The sequence below is a fragment of the Nyctereutes procyonoides genome, unplaced genomic scaffold, assembly GCF_905146905.1.
Source record: "Nyctereutes procyonoides isolate TBG_1078 unplaced genomic scaffold, NYPRO_anot_genome, whole genome shotgun sequence".
Lineage (NCBI taxonomy): Eukaryota > Metazoa > Chordata > Mammalia > Carnivora > Canidae > Nyctereutes > Nyctereutes procyonoides.
In genome coordinates, this window is record NW_026575025.1 from 8,453,944 (window position 1) to 8,475,718 (window position 21,775).

The window sequence follows — 21,775 nt, forward strand, 5'->3', positions numbered from 1 at the left end:
GTGACTCTCAGGAAGTGGGTGTCACATCAGCTCCTTGGATCCCACGTGAGGGAGGATGGAAAGAGTTACTCTAGGTGGACTCCCGGGGTGCCCCCTTGTCCCAAGGTGTCCTGTGGTTATTAGTAGCATGGACTGGGGCAGCTTGTGTTTGAAGCTCTCTCTGCCACAAACTAGCTGTGACTGCATCTCTGTGCCTGTTTACCCCTCTGAACGATAGAAACTAGTTTTGATCAGTGAGCTAGCACATGGATAAGGGCTGGAGCAGAGCCAGGCAGGACTTGAGTGCTCACATGCGCTTGCCAGAACTTCTTCAGGATGGCCCCTGGTTTGGGCCCGAGGAGAACTTCTTGGGGTTGCTGCCCCCAGGTGGCTGAGCTCACGGCGTGCATTCTTGTTGCTCAATCAGCATTTATTTTTTGTTTTTTTAAAGATTTTATTTATTTATTCATGAGAGACAGAGAGAGAGAGTGAGAGGCAGAGACACAGGCAGAGGGAGAAGCAGGCTCCATGCAGGGAGCCCGACATGGGACTTGATCCTGGGACTCCAGTATCATGCCCTGGGCAGAAGGCGGCGCTAAACCACTGAGCCACCCCGGCCGCCCTCAGTGTTTTTTTGTTTTGTTTTGTTTTTTGTTTTTTTTTCTCAATCAGTGTTTAGCAAACAGAAGTGCACGCCATGCCTGTGCTCTGCTCTGGAAATCTGGCAGTCAGTCATAAATATGTAGTTTCCCCTAAATTTCTACAAAACAGTGAAACACCCTGTCATTTTGAACATCACATATAAGTAGATGTCACCACGTTGCTACAGGTTTAACTCCCTTTAACTCTTGTTTCAGAGTACCCTGGGCCAAGTGTCGCCAAGCCTATTTTGGACGTGGGAAAAACAAGCAGTCCCTAGACGCTGTGGAAAAAGCAGCATTTTTCGTGACACTAGACGAAACAGAACAAGGGTATAGGAAGGAAGACCCAGATGCATCGATGGATAGCTATGCCAAGTCTCTCCTTCATGGCAGGTGTTTTGACAGGTAATATCGCTCACACCAGCCTCAGGTGGAGGAATAAGGCTCGCATAAAAACACTTTGGTTCTCTTTTCTGTGCATGTGCGCATGTGCACACACACATAGCTCAAGCAGCAGACTTGAGATTTTCCCCTCCGTGCACGACCACCTCTGATGGGAGGTGCTAGTGAGAAGAGTGGCTGTGGTGCCTTGACCAGGCAGGAGAAGGTGGTAGACAGTGCTGACCTGGATGTCGGCTCTGGCTTGCTCACTGAGCTCATGACTATCCTGGAGCCTCCTTTACCTCGTCTGTGCAGGGCCGTCCTGCCTGCCTTGCACGTAGGGGTGGTCGGCCCAGGACGGGGTGTGCGGCTCCCGGACAGAACATGCTGTCCCATCTCTCTGCAGATGCCTTATCGGTTCCCTTCATGTTAGAGTAACATGTTCTGTTCTGCTGGCCTCTGGTGCATAACTGCTTATCTTTGTGTCTGATGACAGAGAAGTGACCAGAGTTCTGTGTGTGCTTTTGTTATCACTTTGCAGAGATTTTTGACCGCCAGCCAGCTGTTTGGGGTGGGGCGGGGGTGGGGTGGTAGGGGTGGCGGGTGGGGGGCAGATGACCCATGCAGAATAAAATCAGTGCCTAGTTTTTGTTCAACTTGCTTTTTTAAAAACGGTTAAGTTCCATGAACATTTGTGTTCCATGCAGGTGGTTCGATAAGTCTTTCACGTTCATTGTCTTCAAAAATGGGAAGATGGGCATGAACACAGAGCACTCCTGGGCTGATGCGCCCATTGTTGGGCACCTGTGGGAGGTGAGTGTTTGCAGCTTTGACATGAATGTGGGGCCTGCCGTTGCAAATCCAAACCCCGGACTGCATTTCATTGTGTGATACCTGCCCCCTGAATCTAGAACACTTCTTAACACACGTTGGTGCTTCGTGTGATGTTAATTGGCTGAACAAAACCTAGGTACCTGTGTCCTCATCTCCTGAAACTTAAGTTCCTTCAGTAGAAACACATTTAATGCCATCTCCAGGTGGAACCAAAAATAATGAAATGAGAGTCGGCTTTCAGGCAGGGATTTCAGGGAAGAATTCAGCAAAACCTTCTTTGCTATGTTTTCAAGATTTGTCTCATGGGCTGAGTGTTAGGCCAGCTAGAATCAAGCATATTAAAATCCTGGTTGATAAAAATGCAACGTGCTTTTTACCACATCATTTAATTCTTAAAATTACCAACTTAATTTAAAAACCACCAAACCCAAACCCTTGTCATCCCATCCCCCTACCCAGCTTGTTAAAATGCAACGTTGGATCAGCCCTGAAAATTCTTTAAATTTTAAAAAACTCATTTCCCCCTGAACTGTGGTAACAGTCTTCATGTTGGCACGAACAATCAAAGGAAGGTTTTGCTTTCTTAACTCCTCTGGTTCTTGTTTGAAGAAGCTTCTAAACTCTGAGATTGTCAACAGTGGACCTGATCCAGAAATTCTGTATTTTCTTGGTTTGATGAAACTCAAGGGTAACTTGGTTAAAGCTACAAGGCCCTTTGAAATTCACACTGAACACTCAGAGTGTACTTTGTGGTCTTCCTGCTGCTCTAGCGAGTGGAGTGGAATAATGTGACCCTAATGTTGCTGTTATCTCTGGGAGCTGCACCTTTGCAACCGCAGAGTGAGGACCTCCTTGGCCCTCACAGGGCATGGAGCTCGGTCATGTACCTGAGATGACGAAATCATAGTGAACTTGTGAAGACATCTTAATGCATGACCTCCTTCTCTTTTAACTTCTGTGAAGGCTTTGAATCTCCATATTTATTTTTTTAAATATTGGTTTATTTAAGAGAGAGCGTGTGTGTGCACATGTGCACGAGCGTGGGGAGGGGTGAGGGAGAGAGACTCAACTAGACTCCCAGTTGAGCACAGAACCTAACACAGGAAAAAAAAATTAAAAAAAAAAAAAAAAAAAAAAAAAGAACCTAACACAGGGTTTGATCACAGGACCCTGAGATCATGACCTGAGCTGAAACCAAGAGTCAGATGCTCAACCAACTGAGCCACCCAGGAGCCCCTCACTGTTTATTTTTAATGTATCATATGTATTTTTTTCCCTAGAGTCATACAAATCCTGGAGGGTGTCCTGCTATCTCTTGGCAGGGCCTTGGCATGTGCCCCCTCCTTTGCCCAGAACACTCTTCCCCTGGCCACCAGCCCTGCCAGGCTTCACTCCCTCCAGGCAGTCCCCTCCCCCTCTCCTGCCTCCTCCCAGTCCTGGATTAGGACAGCCTGATACTCCTTCCGAGGCTTCTCTTGACTATCTTACCCCTGGTTGGGGTCTCAGCAAAACCTAACCTGCTGTTCCTTTAGCCAAGTGAGACTTTTCTATGTAGGGAAAAAAGCATAAATGAAGGGAAAATGAAGTGTTCCAAAACAGTCTCGAAGATAGTAGTACTATTGGTCCCAAGACATGAACGTATAATAAAGGCAGTCAAGTCTCAAGAAGCTCTTGACCGCTGCCAGTCTATTGATGCCAACAAAGGCTTAACAGTCCTTTCAGCTTAAAACCCAGCGAAGATCCAGCCTCCTTTGCCCTTGGAGGTCTGTCCACCCAGCAGAGTAGTCCAGGTCTGCCGGCACCTGTGCTAAGGTCCTGAGTACTAAGTGCATGTTTGTGAATGAGACAGAACCTGAGCCACAGGTGGTGTGGACGACACAGGGTAACTGACCAGGTGGAGTAATCGGGATGTTGACAAGGCCATGCTTAGGTTTTAAGTTCTCCGGAGGAGATAAGGGTAGAGGGATTGTGTGTTAGCCCAGGACCATCACTTAGAAGTGCTGGGGTTTAACTGTTACTGTCAGCTGACAGCATGACCTGTGGTCCCAGGGACGAGCCGGGAGCCCCAGAAGCTTCCCTTGGGGATGGGAACTGACCTGCCCTCTTGTCAGAGGCCCAGGCCAAATTAGAACAAGAGCCAATCTGACCATGGCAAGCCAGTTAAGAACATATCTGGCTAGGGTTGGATCCTGTTTGCTGCCGACGTTTCTCTGAAGCTTCACTGTGTTGGGTTCTCTGGGGGCTTTGATGCAGAGCGGCTCAGATACAAATAGGCCTGGCTCCTTTGCCTGCTCAGATCTGTGTGGGTGCCAACCATACCTGCATGTGGCTACCCCCCCGCGCCCTCACGCTGGAGCCCCTGACGCCTCACCACCGGGCAGTGCCACCAGCTGGACTTTGGTTGTGGTTTTGTCTTTTGACTTCTTTGGGGGGGGGGCGCCCCCGTTAAGATATAAGCTCCCTGAGTGTAGGGATTCCTTTTTAAAAAAAACCCTTTTTTATAATTATGAAGATATAATTGACATACCATAAAATTTACTGTCTTAAAGTGTACAATTTGCTGAGTTTTGTGTATTTACAATCACCAGCATCTAACTTTAGGATGTTTTCATTCTCCCAGAAGGAACTCCTGCCCATGCCTGCCCCCACCCCTGGCAACCACAAATCTACTTTCTGTTTCTGTGCCTTTGCCTGTTCTGGCCATTTTCGTGGGTGGTTTCCACATTCTGACTACTATAAATACCGCTCCAATGAAACATTCGTGTTGTAGTGAATGTATATTTTCGTCTCTTATGCGTGTGTACCCAGGAGCAGAATGGGTAGGTCAATGTCTGTATTTATTTAACTTCTTGAGGAAAGGCAGAAATTCTGGTCTGTTTTGTACACTGTTCTCTCACTGATGCTCAGAGGGTTGCTGGTGGCCACAGTAGCTGCTCAGTAAATACAGCTGAAGATGTTGATTTGAGTTTCCTCACCAGCGGCAAGAGAACATCACAGCTGCACCTGGGTCCTGGCTCACCGGGAGCATGAACTGGGGCATGACATGGGCACATGTCTTCCCCCTTGGGAGGCTGTCTCCTCATTTACACAGTGGGAACACTGGGGACTGCCTTCTGGGCTAGCTGTAAAGGCAGTGGGGTGGCACCCGGAGGGCACCTCTAGCACAGCTGGGACCTGGAAGCAGGCTTCATGTATGACACGTGCTGGAGTCCTGGCTGTTCTCATTAGCCCATATGCTGGGGAGCCTCCCAAGCCAGGGCTGTTGCTCTCTCCTCTGAAATGGAAATAAGAACTTTTCACGGTACAGGACCCATAGGTGGTTCAGAGGTTAAACTTCTGCCTTTAGCCCAGGGCGTGGTCCTGGAGTCTCAGGATCCAGTCCTGCATCCGGCTCCCTGCAGGGGAGCCTGCTTCTCCCTTTGCTTCTCTCTCTGCTTCTTCTTCTTTCTGTGTCTCTCATGAACAAATAAATAAAATCTTAAAAAAAAAAAAAGAACTTTCAAAAAAAAAAAAACTTTCATGGTAGGGGGCTGTATGGAGGATGTCAGGTGCACAGAAGCATGCTCCCAACATACCTCCAGTAGCTACTGCTAAGTCGTCATGGTATCTTGATGAAGAATAAGGTTCTGTGTACTTTGGAGGTCAAACATTTGTAAATGTTTCATGTAACACTGTTGACCACGATAATCTTCTGACTTGACATGTGTATCTCTTCATTTGACAGTACGTCCTAGCCACTGACTGCTTTCAGCTGAGCTATGCAGAGGACGGCCACTGCAAGGGCGACCCCAACCCGAACATTCCATACCCCACCCGGCTGCAGTGGGACATCCCAGAGGAAGTGAGTCTGGGTTCTCAAACACCTGTTAACTTACCTGGGGTGGGAGACAAGCTTAAAGGGTCACAGCCAGCCAGCTGGTTCATGTCTGCTTCCTGAGTATGCATCAGCTCAGCTGAAGGCCACAGAGGCTGAACTTTGTCCCTGTGTGGGTTCTTCCTGGGGCCCTGGAGCTGTTTCAACTGTTGCTGCCTCAGGAGCCCCAGTAAATAATACTTCTGCTTCCAGTTTTGGTGAAGATTGTCAACAGAGATTTCTAGCTCAGACTTGGCTAGATATCAATCATAGTGAAAGAGCAAAAAACAAAGTCACTTCCTTCAGAGTTGAAATACTCTGAAAGCACAACTTATCATTTTTGTTGCGCTTAATGATTTTCATATGCAGGCCACTCAGATGGAAGCATTTTGAGGAAGGAATGTGAGGGTTGGAAATACCACAGTCCAGCTCATCAGATCCAAGCAGGCATTCCTGGAGCCCAAGAGACTATTGTTGAAGTAGAATATGCCACATGTGGTGCTACACCTCAGCTGCTCCTTTTGTCCTGCATCTCCAGAGGCTGGTGTGGGCTCCTCGGTGACCGTGTAGCCTCTGCCAAAGAGGGTAGGCTTAGGATGCTTGGACCTGACCCAGTCATTCACTATTTCAATTTTTTAAAAAGAATTATTTTCTTTTATTTTTTAAATTCTTGTAAAGATTTTATTTATTTATTCATGAGAGACAGAGTGAGGCAGAGACATGGGCAGAGGGAGAAGCAGGCTCCCTGCAGGGAAACTGATGCAGAACTCAATCCCAGGACCCCAGGATCATGCCCTGAGTGAGCCAAAGGTGGACACTCAACCACTGAGCCACCCAGGTGTCCCTATTTCAAGTTTTCCTATAGATTTAACTTTTTCAATAGTTTCAGTTTGCCAACACAATGGAGCAGAAAGTCCAGAGAGCTCCCTCACAGCTGCCTGCCCCCTCCCAGTGCACACACGTGCAGCCTCCCCCACCACCCATGTCCCCACCAGGGTGCGTCTGTCACAACCCCTGAGCCTTCACGGACAGGTCGTCCTCACCCAGAGCTGGTTGTTGATGTGGGGCACACTCAGGGTCATGCATTCTTGGCATTTGGACAGATGTATGATGGGCTGTGTCCACCAGTGCAGCCCAGAGATCCAGGCACTGCCTGTGCCTCCTGCCCCCCAAGCACCTGGCAACCAGCAGTCTCATCACAGTCTCCCCAGTCCTGCCTCGTCCAGAATGTCACCTTCTTGGAATCCTATCGAATGTGGCCTCTTCAGACCAGCTTCCTTCACAGCCACATGCATTTAGGATTCCTCCAGGTTCTTTCATGGCTTGGTGGCTCATGTCCATTGCATGCTTATGCCATAGTTCGTTTCCTTCCTTCCTTCCTTCCTTCCTTCCTTCCTTCCTTCCTTCCTATTTCATTCATTCATTCACTCATGAGACACACAGAGAAAGAGGCAGAGACATAGGCAGAGGGAGAAGCAGGCTCCACGCAGGGAGCCCGATGTGGGACTCGATCCCGGGACTCCAGGATCACGCCCTGGGCCAAAGGCAGACGCTCAACCCCTGAGCCACCCAGGCGTCCCATCCTTTTTTTGTGTATCCATTTGTTTTTTAAAATGGGTTCCTTGGGGATCCCTGGGTGGCTCAAGTGTTTTAGCGCCTGCCTTTGGTCCAGGGTGTGATTCTGGAGACCCGGGATCAAGTCCCACGTCGGGCTCCCTGCGTGGAGCCTGCTTCTCCCTTTCTCTCTCTCTCTCTCTCCCCCTCTCTCTGGGTCTCTCATGAATAAATCTGAAATGAAATGAGATGAAATGGAAATATATCCTCATGGTCACCACAGTGGATTTCAAAAACTGAACTCGGACTGTGTGAGATGCGCTCAGGGGTCCCACTTGGACTGAGGAACCCCCAGCTCCTCCCAGCATTCCTTCTGCTCGGGTCACCCCAGCACTCTGCAGCGAGCAGGGGACCGTGGAGAACACTTCCTGAAAGAAATGGGAAGGAACTGGGATGTGTGCATTTTCCAGCAACGGCCCCTGTCAGCTGCACTAAAGTCAGGAACCGGGAAGCCCCAGTGGCGCAGCGGTTTAGCGCTGCCTGCAGCCCGGGGCATGATCCTGGAGACCCTGGATCGAGTCCCATGTCGGGCTCTCTGCATGGAGCCTGCTTCTCCCTCTGTCTGTGACTCTGCCTCTCTCTCTCTGCATTTCTATGAATAAATAAATAAAAAATCTTTAAAAAAAAATAAAAAATAAATAAAGTCAGGAACCCTGCCCTCCCCACCAATAAGTAAAACCTCTCTCTCCTTTTTTCTCAAGTGTCAAGAGGTGATAGAGACTGCCCTGAGCAGTGCAACCCTGCTGGCGAACGATGTGGATTTCCATTCTTTCCCTTTCCACACCTTTGGCAAAGGGCTGATCAAGAAGTGCCGGACAAGCCCGGATGCCTTTGTCCAGCTTGCTCTCCAGCTGGCACACTACAAGGTACGAGCCTGGGGTTTTGTCACAAGTGCTTCAGGGTCCTGAGCACATTTCCAGAGCTGCCTGGCCTTCAGGGGGGTGGTGGTGGTGGCTGGACACTTGTCCCAGAGGGAAGCCACCAGCACGGAAGCACCACCCGCTGGTTCTTGCTCACATGCCATCACCCAGGCCTTCTGCCACAGGAGGGATGGGACGCGTGGTGCGCAGAACACCTCTTGGGGGCATGGGTCAAGTCTAGAAAGGAACTGATACAGGATAGCAAAAGAGGTGATGTTAAAATAAACTAGAACAGATGGGCCAAAATTGTACTTAGAACTGACTCTACCATATAGTCTTTGACAAAGATGATTGAATCACGAAGATTTCTTTTCCCAAGTAACGTAGGCACTGACATGCATGCTCCCAGAGCAGTCGGATAGAGGCACAGCCATTATAGGAGCTCTTTTTCCGATGGAGTGAGAGACTGAAAGAGGAACTGGGTTGAGGAATTGGATTTTAGAATTAATAATTGGATGTTTAAAATTGATGAGCAAACATTTCACCTAAATACACAGGGTTAGGGTGATAAAAGGAGGTGGTGTCTCAGATACAGGGAAGATTTTCATAAGAGAGCCCCAGGGCCCGTGGTAATACATTTGAAAATCTTGCAATGATTATTTTCTGCAGCGACAGAGGTTAGTAAAGGTGACCCGAGGCAAGGTAAGAAGGCAGGAGGGCAGTACCCACGATGAAAGGCAGAAGTTGGAGAGCCACTCACTAATGTGTACCTGCTCGGAAGCTACTGCATTGTTTTGACGAGCGTAGGGTTCTGGAGGCTTCAGAAAGCTGGGAGCTGCCTGGTTGATTCCCAGGACCAGCTTCATGCTGAGCATTACAAGGAACAGCTGAGAGCTCCCCGGGTATAGTGCTGAGTGCCTCACAGGAGCTGGTTAACAGCGGCTTGGAGGGCCTTTTTCATCTCCGCTTTACTCAGGAGATGGGGAGCTCCATTGCCTGAAGTCTACAGCTCACGGTGGCACCGCTGAGCTTGCATCTAGGCAGGCTGCTTCTGGAACCCATGTCTTAATTTGATGGACGTGAAAAAGAACCATAGGATCAGTGTTGCTCATGAATATAAACACAAAAAAACTAAGTAAACTCTTAGCAAATAGAATCTAGCAGTATATTAAAAGTGTAAGCAGCAGTAGCAGCTTATGGTCCCAGCAGCAAGGAGATGGTTTGGTGTTAGTAAATCCAGTCACAGATTAAATTATATTATTAGATCAGAGAAGAAAACAGTCATTTTGACAGATACTACAAAGACATTAAAACCCTGGCAGGCATTCCTGATAACAGCTCTAAGTAATAGGGGCTGTTTCCTTCACCTGATAAATACCATCATGTATTAGTAGCCAGAGTGTGGCTTGAGAGGTGAAAAATGTGAGATGACCCCATTAAAACAATGGGGCTGTGATGAGGCTACCTCCAGCAGCTCCGCTGTTCTCACTGTTCTTGAAGGCCTTTCTGGAAGTACAGTGAGTGCAGCTGGGATCATTGGGCAGGAGGAGCATCGGTATGTCTTCTCAGGAGATAGAACCTCCAGAAAAGCTTCTATAATTAAGAAGAGTATTCAGTAAGGAGCCTGGTACAGAATCCTACAAAGAATCAGCAACAAATTATTGTGCTTTAGTAATGAGCACAATGTGGCACTGGGCTGTAATGTGCGCCACGCTGTTCTCTGTGGTAAAGGTGGGGTTTGACATCGGTGTGAGGGGATGAGTCCATTAGTGGATAGGACTGGGAAAATTGGTTTAGATGGTTCCTTTTGGGAAACAGCCTGGTAGGAAAACAGAGTCAGAGCAGAAGTTGGTTCAGGGGAGCAGAACAATACAAATTATCAGTGAACGTACATGGAAAATTAAACTTTTGAGGAATCCGATAAGCGCAACGTAAGTAACGCTGGATTTTTTGCCTACATGATTTGCAAAGGTCTTCTGACCCTTCCGTGTTTGTACAGGGGAATTTAGGGAAGTGCGCGTGTGGCAGTTGGGCTCATCTAGCTGGAAGTATGTGTCCTGAAAGTGTAACCATTTCCCTGGCAAATTCTTCCTTGAGAATTGTATTCTTTAAGGACAGGTTCACAAAGATGTGCTGAAATATCACCCTCGGTAAGAATTTGAATCAGGCTAAATCAGTCTGCATGAAACATGTTAAATTATGGTATTTTTGTACAACGGACTATTGCGTGACCATTAAATGTGTCTGTGGTGTAGTAAAAATCCTTGACCATAAAACACCAAGTGAGTTTTATTTACTACGGTGATCTGCAGACTGTGTCCCATGGGCCACATCCAGCCCTTCACCTGTTTTCGTGTGGCCCTTAAGTTGAATGGTGTTGTGTTTTTAATAACTGGAAAAAAACCCTCAAAAGAATAATATTTTGTGATGTGTGAATATCAAATGTAATTTCATTGTTCACAGAGAACATTTTGTTAGCACTCAGTCATGCTCGTTTTGGGTGTACTGTCCACAGGTGTTTTGTGCTGCACAGAACCACCCGACCCACAGAACTGTGATACTTGCTACCTGCCTGTTATAGAACATGTGTCCCAGCTCTTGCTTTATTAAATGCAAAATCTAGAAGAGATTTAGATGGAAAATCCAATTTAGATGGAAAATCCAGCAAGGTGCTGTGAAGGTTGATTTGTATTGTCTTACATTGTTCTATATTGACATTTTTTGCACAAGCTTGTATTACAATTATTTTTTAAGAAACCAAATTCCTCTGTCAGAGTAGAAGATCACTTACTTATTTTTGATACTTCCATTGGTCCTTTGTCCTCTGGCTAGAAATAATCACCTGCCCCCCCATTCAGTTCTTTATGTATCCCTCAACCTATTTAGAATGGTCCGTGGATTAAGATGACCCATTAAAACTGTGGGGCAGATCTTTCCATTCAGAAGTTTCATACGTGCTCGGTTGAGCACCAGCTGCGTTGGGGACATGGCTCTCTTTGTGGAGATGTTGTTCATACCCTCTCTGCTCAGCTCAGAGCTGCAGGACCTCCCCGTGGCTCTGCATAAATCCAGATGTCCTGCATGTTCTGGGGGATCTCTCCCAGACTTCTGACCCTTCTCTGTGCCCCTGGACCTTGTAGGCAGTTTGGGAAAGCCTTTGGGATCCCATTTCACAATAACGTTTACAAAGCATTAAAGGAAATACGTATGGTCACAGAGTTAATTGGTTGATAAAAATGCACGTCAAAATATTAAATGTAAATTTGTGGTGCAGTGAATGTAATTAGGCACTAAATTTGGGATAGTGGATCTAATAACGACTGTAATTTTGAGGTAGTTGTAAGCATGTATGATATTTTGGGGTATCTGCAACAACTATAATTTGTTGTGCAAATAGCTATGATTTTCTCTTCAAAGTCACCACAGTGTTCATAATTACTGTGGTTTTTGCCTGTGCTACTTAATGCAATATTTCAGTTTGAGGTTAGCAGGAATTAAAACATACCTATTTTTCCCTTCTGAGTTAACACATTCCCAAGGTTAGTGACCACTGGCCTGATCCCTCTGCCCTTCCAGCCTTCTCTAATATTTGTCTCATGGACTCAGCTTTAGCTTTTTTGCTGTGCTCAGATACGTCAAGCCCATTCCTACCTCAGGACATTTGCACTTGCTCTCCACGGATAGTTGCTGTTTCCTAGATTGATGTATGGTTGGTTAGGTCTTTACTCAAGCGCTCCCATCTCCTATTAAAATAGCCTGCACTCTATTGCTCTTCCGTCATCCTGCATTGTTTCTGTTCGGTGCACCTGTCACTATAATATCGAATATCCACATTTCTCCTGTTAGAACATTTGCCCCACGAGGACAGAGACATGATTTATCCCCAGTGCCAGGAACGTGCCAGCCACAGAAGAATAGGCATCAGTAAATGACAACTGATTGAAGGTTCTTGGCTGTGGTCATAGTTTTAGTCAAATATGCCTGTTTGTTTCCTGCATTTGGGTCATGTTTATTTTTCATTTAGAAACTAGACGTGAAAAACCCCCAAGTGCCACCAGCCTGAACACTGAGCCCCGGGGCAGCCGATCCCAGGGTGTGACAGGTTTGTGTCCTCACACCCTGCATGTCAGTATACCTTCACAGACCGTGTCTTTTCATCCCGCTTGTTAGGAACCGGTGGTGTTCTGTGGGTGGCAAGCGGCTGCTCTCCCGATGGTGGCTGGTTGTGGCAGGAGAAGTGGCTTGGCTCTCTGAGGGCCTGAGCAGCCTGACAAATGTCAGTGCATTTGCCAAGAGGTTTTTAGATGATCATTTAAAAAGATTGTGGGTGTCGTACATGACTGTGCTGCCCACTCACACAATTAAAAGCCTGATGTTGGCAAGTGGACCTCACGTAAATCATTGGATTGATTGTGTCTCCCAAGCTGACTTTATTAAATTGACTAAAATACTGGATTTGTATTTTTTCTTCTATCTCCCGCTCTCCTCTCCCTCCCCCTCTCCCCAATGCTTCATCATGTGCCCCTCTGAGAGCTGGTAGGAGGTTCTCTGAAAGGTGCCTTTGACAAATAACCTGGACCCCTGCTTACCTGTTCTATTCTTATTCTTACTCTACATAGAATAGAATGAGGAGTTAGAGCCTCTCTTGGACCCCATCCAAGGGAAAAGTAATGACTGGTGTATGGAAGAAGTGTGGTGAGTTGGTGGCTCCTTGTGTCGGGCGTTGGGGGCAGCGTGGAAGCCTTTCGTGTGGGGCAGCACAGGTGGATGGCAGTCAGCGGCGGCTCGTCACAGACCTCCTGGCCTGTGTTCCTCACCCCGTGGCCTGCTCGCCTCATCACGTTACAGGCAGGACTGGGGGAGGGACAGAGCCCCGAAGGCCACTCACAGGCATGGCCCGCACACCAGGAGATTCAACCTTGACTCTGGCACCAGCTTTGCTTACCAGCACCAGCTGGTGGCAGGGTGTTCTCTGTCACCACGGGGCCACCGGGGCCCGAATGCCGAGAGGTGTTGTCCGGTCAGGAATAATCGGGGTTCACAAACTGCCATTGACCACTTTCCTATCCGGGCTGGGAACCTGTGTGTCTTCGAGCCGTGGGCAACCTGACTCCCTCCCACGGCGCATGTGGTGGGACGCCGTGTGCTCCTCGGGCCCCCCACCCCCACCCCGCACCCCCTGTCGCTTCTACCTGTAGCCCTTGATGTACTGTCATCCTGTCACCAGCAGGGTCTCCGCTTCAGATGCTGCCTCCTCTGTCATCCTGTCCTGGTCCCTGATACCACTGTTCTGGACCCCACAGCGCCTCTGCCCGTCTCGCCCTCCCCTTTCCCTCTCACTGGGCATGACGACTCGGTCTGTTGCCCTCCTCCCTGACTATCCCATGGCCCCAGGCACATTAGGACCACCCCTGGTTCAGGCCAGCTCTCCCCTGCGTGGCCTTGCACCCAGGAGGCTGGCGTGGCTGGACTCAGACCCCAGAGCACTGGCTCCTTCACTTCAAATTATTATTATTTCAAATTATTGAATTATTGAATTATTTCAAATTATTGAGCGCTCACTCTGGTGGACCCCCGGGTAGCCCACTCTTAGCCCCTCCATGCTGTTCCATAGCTCTCTTCTCCGACTCCTAGCACCTCCCTGCTTCCTCACCCTCAGCAGACTAGCCACCTTCTGGGTTCACTGAGAAAAGGAGAAAACATTGCAAAGAGACCTCCTGACCACTCCCCCCATGGCCACACTCCCCTCACTTCATTTCCCCTCCTCTCTGGTGCGGCAGCTTGGCCACCTGCCCTCCTGCTGGGGGACATTACTCCCGACCTGTCCCTTCTCTACTGGGTCATCCTCATTGTCATCCAAACACGTTGGAATATTTCCTGCCAACACCTCATGTCTTTTAACAATTTCAGACTGTTGCATGCGCATCACCTTGTCATGTGTTCCCTCCATAAATGTGTCTGCACTCGGGTAGGTGTGTGATGCTCAGGAACTTGTGCCATGGCATCAGTTGCATCTGGAAATAGAATCTGGGCTACCCAGAAACTGACCCCCACCCCCAGGCCTTTTCAAAGCTAATGAGTCTCCATCTGCCTGCTGCACAACCCTGTGTGAAGACTGATGAGTAAAAGCTAAAGCTGACCGTAACCCATCCCTTCTTGTGCGTTTGAGGCCCTTGGCGTGCGCTGCTTTGTATTAAAATACTTTTCCTCTCCCAGGACATGGGCAAATTTTGCCTCACGTACGAGGCCTCCATGACCCGGCTCTTCCGTGAAGGGAGGACGGAGACTGTGCGTTCCTGTACCACTGAGTCCTGCAACTTTGTGCTCGCCATGGTGGACCCCACCCAGACGGTAATGTGGCCCCAGGCTGGGAGGTGGTGTGTGCACCTTCTCCAGGGGTGCTGGATTCGGCTTCTCTCCCTGCCTCCTTTCAAGGGAACTGAATGTGGTCAGGATGTGCACAGAGAGGTTAACATTTGTACAGTTTCCTGATGTCTCCAAATCTGCTTGGATTCCTTACGAGTCTAAACTAGACTCTCACCCAGCATGGAGAGGCATGGGACTTGGTGCAGTGGGACAGTCTTAGGAGCTGATGGGTGGGTGGGGAACCTGGAACCATGCCCTGGAACCTTCTGCGTGGGGCTAATGGAGCCCACGGCCCACATTCAGGCCCCCTGCACAGGCTCGGGGCTTGAGTTTCCTCCACACTGCCTTTGAGCATCCTGGCAGGAGCCTGGGGGGTATACTATCCATTCATTCTAAGGAGCAGAGATGACTCTGAGTTCCGTAAACTGCTGGCCACACAGCTAGGACGTGGCAGAGGCCAGATCTGCACCCAGCAGGCCGGGTGCACGTTGCAGGTGGCGGGGGAGACGCCGGGCAGGGTGCTCTGCTCTGAGGAAACTTTGTTCCCAAGGACTAAGGCTTTTGATTCTTTGGAAGATATCAGTAGGTGTGAATGAGGTGTGCTGGGCAGGCTGCACATGGCACCAAAAGTGCGTCTCCACCGTGCCCCCCCGCCGCCCCCAGCCTCTGGGCCACCCCATCGGCAGCATGAGTCTGGGGAGGGGGCAGCTGGTCAGTGGGGCTTCTCCTCTGGCACTTCTGCTCTGCACGTCTCTCCCAGAGACCCCCTGATGCCTGCTTTTATGGTGCTGTCTGACCACTGGAGGGAAAGGCCTGGTAGTGCATCCCGCACGGTGACGTCAATCTCCCACCCTTGGCTGCTTAGATGGAGCAGAGACTCAAGTTGTTCCAGATTGCATCCGAGAAGCATCAACATCTGTACCGCCTTGCCATGACTGGCTCTGGGATCGACCGCCACCTCTTCTGTCTTTATGTGGTTTCCAAATACCTGGCCGTCGATTCCCCCTTCCTGAAGGAAGTAAGTCCCCTCTGTGAGTGGCAGCTCACCTGGCTTTATTGGCTAACTGAATACTAAGGGCAGCCTCACAAGTGGGAAACAGCCCCACAAACAAGTTTTTGGGCTAAACTGTCATCATGGTGTCAGATCTGAGCTGTGTCCCTTCAGCCCCCGGGAATGCTTTGTGTCGGGTTTACCCTCCTGACCTCCTAGACACAGATAACCTCGTGTATGGATCATAGTAAGATGTGCTCAACTAATTAGAAAGTGATGAGCTCTTGAGTATTTATTGCTATTTCTTTTTTCTTTAAGGTTTTATTTATTTATTCATGAGAGACACACACAGAGGCAGAGACATAGGCAGAGAGAGAAGCAAGCTCCCTGCAAGGAGCCCCATGTGGGACTCGGGACTCGATCCTGGATGCTGGGATCACACCCTGAGCCGAAGGCAGATGCTCAGCTACTGAGCCACCCAGGCATTCCTGTCACTCTTGTTTGTTTGTTTTTTCACTCTTGTTTTTTAAGAGAATGTCATTTTAAGTTATAAAATTTAATTTTTAGGCACGACTGGGTGGCTCAGTGGGATCCTGGGATTGAGTTCTGCATGGGGCTCCCCACAGGGAGCCTGCTTTTCCTTCTACCTATGTCTCTGCCTCTCTCAGTCTCTCATAAATAAGTATACAAAATTGGGCAGCCCCAGTGGCGCAGCGGTTTGGCGCTGCCTGCAGCCCAGGATGTGATCCTGGAGACCCTGGATCGAGTCCCACGTTGGGCTCCCTGCATGGAGCCTGCTTCTCCCTCTGCCTGTGTCTCTGCCTCTCTCTCTCTCTCTCTCTCTCTCTCTCTCTCTCTCTCTATGAATAAATAAATATCTTTAAAAAATAAATAAATATACAAAATTAAAAAAATAAATAAAATTTAATTCTTTATTTTCTGCTTAACAAGCAGCTTGCAAAATTCCTGAAAACGAGCTCTGAATCTTAGTGAACCTGCTCCCTTTTCAGCTGGTGTTGGGCCTTCCAGTCCACATGTCCTCATCTGCCCTGTACCCTCTACACACACTCTGCCCTGAGCCAGCAATGCTTTCAGGGACACAGGCCTCTGGTGTCTGAGAGCCCAGAGACCCAGAGAGCCCTTTCCTGTCTCCCACTGGGGCGGCGCAGGGACAGAAGCAGACAGCTCTGGGAAAAATGTCATTAGAGCATCATCTTGTTTTACTCAACAGGTCTTATCAGAGCCTTGGAGATTATCGACCAGCCAAACTCCTCAGCAGCAGGTGGAGCTGTTTGATTTGGAGAGGAATCCGGAGTATGTGTCCAGCGGAGGGGGCTTTGGGCCGGTGAGTGTCTGAGTATTGATGTACATGGAGCTGCACATCCAGAGACAGGACGTCTGCCTCCACTTCATGTCTCCCTGGACTTTGAGCGGGAGTAACATGAGCGCCCCTCGTGTTACTTTGTTGAGTGCTTTGCCCCCTCACCCCCCACCCCAGGGAATTCTGCAGATTATTAATGCAGGTGTTAATGCTATTTTGTATTTAAAATGTGAGAGGGTGCCATTTTCACATCATCTCCCCCCCCCCCAATGTTAAACTTCAACTTACTGGTTCTATAGGTTGCTGACGATGGTTATGGTGTATCATACATCCTTGTGGGAGAGAACCTCATCAATTTCCATATATCTTCTAAGTTCTCCAGCCCTGAGACCGTAAGTACAACATGAAGGCCCTTTTCTAAAGACCAGAGTATTTTTTACTGTTTTCTTCTTAATTTGACAGAAAATATCAGTTCAACTGTATGCTTTTACTTGGTGTGGACATTTTCAAATAAATGAAATTTTAAGTTCTTTCACCTAATTTTACTTCATTGCTATTTTTTTTTTTTTTAAGACTTTATTTGAGGGCAGCCCGGATGGCTCAGCGTTTAGCGCTGCCTACAGCTCAGGGCGTGATCCTGGAGACCCGGGATCGAGTCCCACGTTGGGCTCCCTGCATGGAGCCTGCTTCTCCCTCTGCCTCTCTCTCCTCTCAGTGTATTCTCATGAATAAATAAATAAATAATCTTGAAAAAAAAAAAGACTTTATTTGAGAAAAAGAAGGAGCACGTGTATACCAACGAGGCAGACGAGGGACAGAAGGAAAGGGAGAGGGAGAAGCTGACTCCCCACTGAGCAGGGAGCCTGATGTGGGACTCAGTCCCAGGACCCTGAGATCATGACCTGAGCCAAAGGCAGATGCTTAACTGACTGAGCCCCCTGGCCGCCCCTCTCTAACCTAGTTTTAAAGAAATCATCTTATTTGGTTGCAAATATTTGTTTTTGCCCATAGGAATGGTTTTAAATCTCAATGTTGGAGTGCTCATGTAACTCTCAGACTCTAATGTTGGAGGGTGGACTGTGGTCAGTGTGCACATGGAGAGACATACCATATAAGATGAAGGACGGTCTTTGGTGTTCTCTGGGTGTGGAACCTCTTTCCTTGCATGGCACGCTTAATTCTTGTTTCTCTTCTGCCTTTCTACATTGTATACTACCTGAAAGCATTGCCAGGTTCACTGTTAGCAGAGAGGATTGGAATCCATTTATTGTGTTTTTTTTTCTTTAAGATTTTACTTATTTATTCATGAGAAACACAGAGGCAGAGACACAGGCAGAGGGAGAAGGCTCCCCAGATAGAGCCTCATGCAGGACTCAATCCCAGGACCCCAGGATCACAACCTGAGCCAAAGGCAGACACTCAACCACTGAGGCGCCCCTATTTATTGTGCTTTATGTAATGCATTGACCTTAGGGGAGGCCTTACATCAAGACCACACCCACACAAACATATATAAATGATTATCTCTGGGAACCCGCAGCATTTCTCCGGAAACTGGAAATTCACAATGAAGCTGTTAGGTCAAAGCTCAGAGCACTGGCAAAAAGGAATGTTTGTTCTTTGCATCAGGTTATAAGTAGAGAAAAGCTCAAGTGTGGAGATTTCCAGGTCATAACATGTGTTTTGTGGTTTTTTTTGTTTTTGTTTTTAAATGAAAGGACTCGCATCGCTTCGGGAAGTACCTGAAACAGGCCATGAGTGACATCATCAGTTTATTTGGGTTCAGCTCCAACTCCAAAAAGTAATTCCATTAGAGCCGCCGTGAAGGAAAACGAGCTCTTCGGATAAAAACCAAATGAAAAATAGCTGTGGATCCTGATCGTAGTTCAGGATGAAAAATTGCTCTACAAAACTCAGAAGTTTTCCTTCCAAGGGTTTGATGTTTTTCTTTGTACAGAACAGTAGGTCTCTACCATGTGAAGTAAAACTCCACTACTTCCTGGCAAGTCCTGACTTTGAGAAAGTTTGATAAAATCCCCTCCCCCCCAACCCCGAAAGCTTTTGCATCTTCCTGGGCTTCCTGAGGACGAAAATATGATTGAGCTAATTAAGGGAGTAGTGGGGTTGTGACTTCACACATTGGAAATGCAAGTGGCACGTTTCCTTGGTGGTGACCAAATACCTGGTACTTAAACGGGCATTTACTTTAACCGGAGCTTGTTTTGTTCAGAGAGGAAAGCATCTGAGCTTTGGAGATGGGGACCTTTCGTAGCTGATGCGTATATAATGCACTAACTGAAACGCTGTGCTTTTGGAAACAGTTTTTGTTGCTGTGGGTAACCCTGTCCTCATTTGCCTCTCCGTGCTTGAAGCAAGTAGTATGCCACACATGTTTAGTTTTACTGACTGAGCAAGTTGTCAAAACCCAGTGCCTTAACAATGCAAGGCCCTAAGTGAAAGGGAGACCGTGGGGAAGATTTACTGTGTCGGGTCTGCAGGTAGAATCATGAGTGTCTTACTCCCTTCGAAGTTTATGGAGTGGGTGACCTGAAAAAGTGTTTCCTATGGTTTCCTTCCCCCTAGAAAGACCAGTTCCCTCCTGAGGTCAGACCACCTTCTTCATATCATTAAGCAACAAAAGAAAAGTGTGTGTGTGTGTGTGTGTGTGTGTGTGTGTATACACACATGTATGTGTGTGAGAAATGGGGAGCAAGGGATGCTGTGGTTAAATGTGAGGTGTCTGGAGCTCTGGAGCAGTTGCTGCAGAATGAAGGGTAAGCTGTGCCTCAGGACTGTTGCTTATCCATTCTGACAGCAAGGAGGGCATGACGTTTACCACTGACGAAGGAACAAAGCTTGAGAAATAGAAATAACCTCAGAATGGTCAGGAGAGTGCAGTGCCAGCAGGCCCTGGGAGTGCTTCCCAGTCCCACCTGGCAAGAGAGAACCACGTTCCTTCCCAGAAGAGATGGAGGTAGATGGACATGGTAGGCCACGTCATCTCGGTGACTGATGAAGATGCTGTGGGTGACAGGTGCTAGGTTGAACACAGTCTGCCCTTTAGATGGGTGTGCCTTTATTGAAAGTGAGTGACCAAAAAGCAATTATGCACTGAATTGTCTTCAGTATTTAATGTAAAAATAAAGCATCATGGAATGAAAAGACCCACCACTGCCTCTGGGCTGTAATGACAAGCTTAGCTGTCCATTTTTAAAACTGTGTATTTATTTTTCTGACCACTTTGTTCTGATGGGGTCGTGCACTCCAGTGATACAATGACCAGGCTGGACTGTTGGAAGAGAGAGGGGCGCTTGCTGCAGAGCACATGTGTTTTATTTCCATATATGTTGTCAGGTAAAAATCCCACCTAAATGGGCCAAAGATTTTTTTTTCTCTTAAAAGCAAGAAGGAATGAAAACAGACAAAAAAGCTAAAATGAAAACCAACAACTATGGTATCAACACCCCCCAGCCCCCATTCATCTGTGGTTCACAGTTAAGGAGGTTGTGGGGGGTGGAGCCCACTCTGCCCCAGGGCAGACGTGGCTTCCAGTCAAAGCTGGATCAGTCCCTGTCGGAGCCACGTCAATCCTGTGCTATTGACCACTGACCTTAGTGTTCACATGTGAATTCAAACGTTGACGTGTAGCACTCAAACATATTTGGGCTTGTTTCTCAGGTTTAAATATTTCAAATGTAATTAATTGTTGTTAACCAGTGCAGTTATCAATGCAATTTTATATTTCCTAAAAGAAGGAAGAGTGGGTTTTTATTGTACATGTTGAAAAGAAGAGGGAAGAGTATTATGTATTTAATTTAATTTGGAATAAGCCATAGTCTTAAAGAGCTGTGGTTTGAATTTGTTATCTTGGGCTGTCCACTGCATGTAGATACAATATGCTCTTTTGGATGTAAATCTAAGAACTGCAGTATGAATGTTATCATTAATAAAACATTAATCCCAGTTTTTGTTTCTGGCTCTTTTGTTATGTGAATAAGGAGGTAGTGCTGATGCTGGAGACAAAGGTGAGAGACTACAGGAGGTTTGCACAGATGGCCTGGCCTGGGCAGAGTGACCTGGCTTAGAGGGGAAGCTGCGGAGTTGGGCTGTGGTTTCCACTCTACGTTTATGCTTTTGCTCCCTGTCCCTGTGCCTGGAACAGTGTCCAACACGTAGTAGGTACTCAAATATCTGTTAAGTGGATGCACAACATTACCTTTCTAAATAGTCTTTATTGAGCACCTGCTGTGTGCTAAGCTCTGCTCGGTACAATGGGGACCCCAGTTCTGGTTACAGTGGAGATCGAATCCAGTGGGAGGAGAGAACCAAGACAGCCATTCAGAGGATCTTCCGTGTCCTGAGGCAGATGAGAGGAACATGTGTGGACAGAGGTAGCTGGCTGAGAAAGGAGGATTTGAGTGGAGGTCTGAGTAACAAGACAGCCGGCTTTGGCTGATCCAGCAGAGCTGAAGAGCATCTAGGAGTGTTGAGGAGGTGCTGGGCCTTCGAGTCTGGCTGGCTTGTGACTCACACTGGAGAGCTGTGCATGCTTCATGCATGGGAACTGCTCTGTAAAAATATGTGAATGGTATGGTCTTGCTCATGCTATTCAAGCGTCAGATTGTTTTTTGTTTTTTAACGAGGGCTCTTCAGTTTATTTCAGCTGCCTTTAGTTTGGGAAGCCCAAACTGTGTTCTCAGCCCTGCCCTGAACTCAACGGACTTTAACCATGATGCGATTATTTCAGCCCTAAAATAAGTGAGGCCATCGGCCCTGTGAGGCCCTGGAAACGCCTGGAAAGATCCCCAACTGACGAAAGTGTCTCCTTTGGCGGGCAGCACCACTGGGAGTGGCACAGTGCTTAAGGGATCTTCAGCTCTATCTGTAGCATTTCAATATCTCAATAGAGTTATTATTCAATGCAATGAATATGCT

The 21,775-nt window shown here is 47.9% G+C and overlaps 1 protein-coding gene across 5 annotated transcripts in view; it reads left to right on the forward strand.

The window, feature by feature from the left end:
* CPT1A (carnitine palmitoyltransferase 1A) overlaps positions 1-20,803 on the forward strand; it is a 56,948-nt gene extending 36,145 nt beyond the window's left edge. For all 5 annotated transcript variants that reach the window (XM_055310081.1, XM_055310092.1, XM_055310102.1 and 2 more), the window contains 9 exons: positions 837-1,025; positions 1,709-1,814; positions 5,560-5,676; positions 8,004-8,168; positions 14,379-14,513; positions 15,394-15,546; positions 16,751-16,864; positions 17,140-17,232; positions 18,559-20,803. In XM_055310081.1, coding sequence (XP_055166056.1) covers positions 837-1,025; positions 1,709-1,814; positions 5,560-5,676; positions 8,004-8,168; positions 14,379-14,513; positions 15,394-15,546; positions 16,751-16,864; positions 17,140-17,232; positions 18,559-18,645 — 1,159 coding nt within the window. In that variant the 3' untranslated portion in view covers positions 18,646-20,803. The remainder of the gene's footprint in view (positions 1-836; positions 1,026-1,708; positions 1,815-5,559; positions 5,677-8,003; positions 8,169-14,378; positions 14,514-15,393; positions 15,547-16,750; positions 16,865-17,139; positions 17,233-18,558) is intronic.
* The last annotated feature ends 972 nt before the right edge of the window (positions 20,804-21,775 follow it).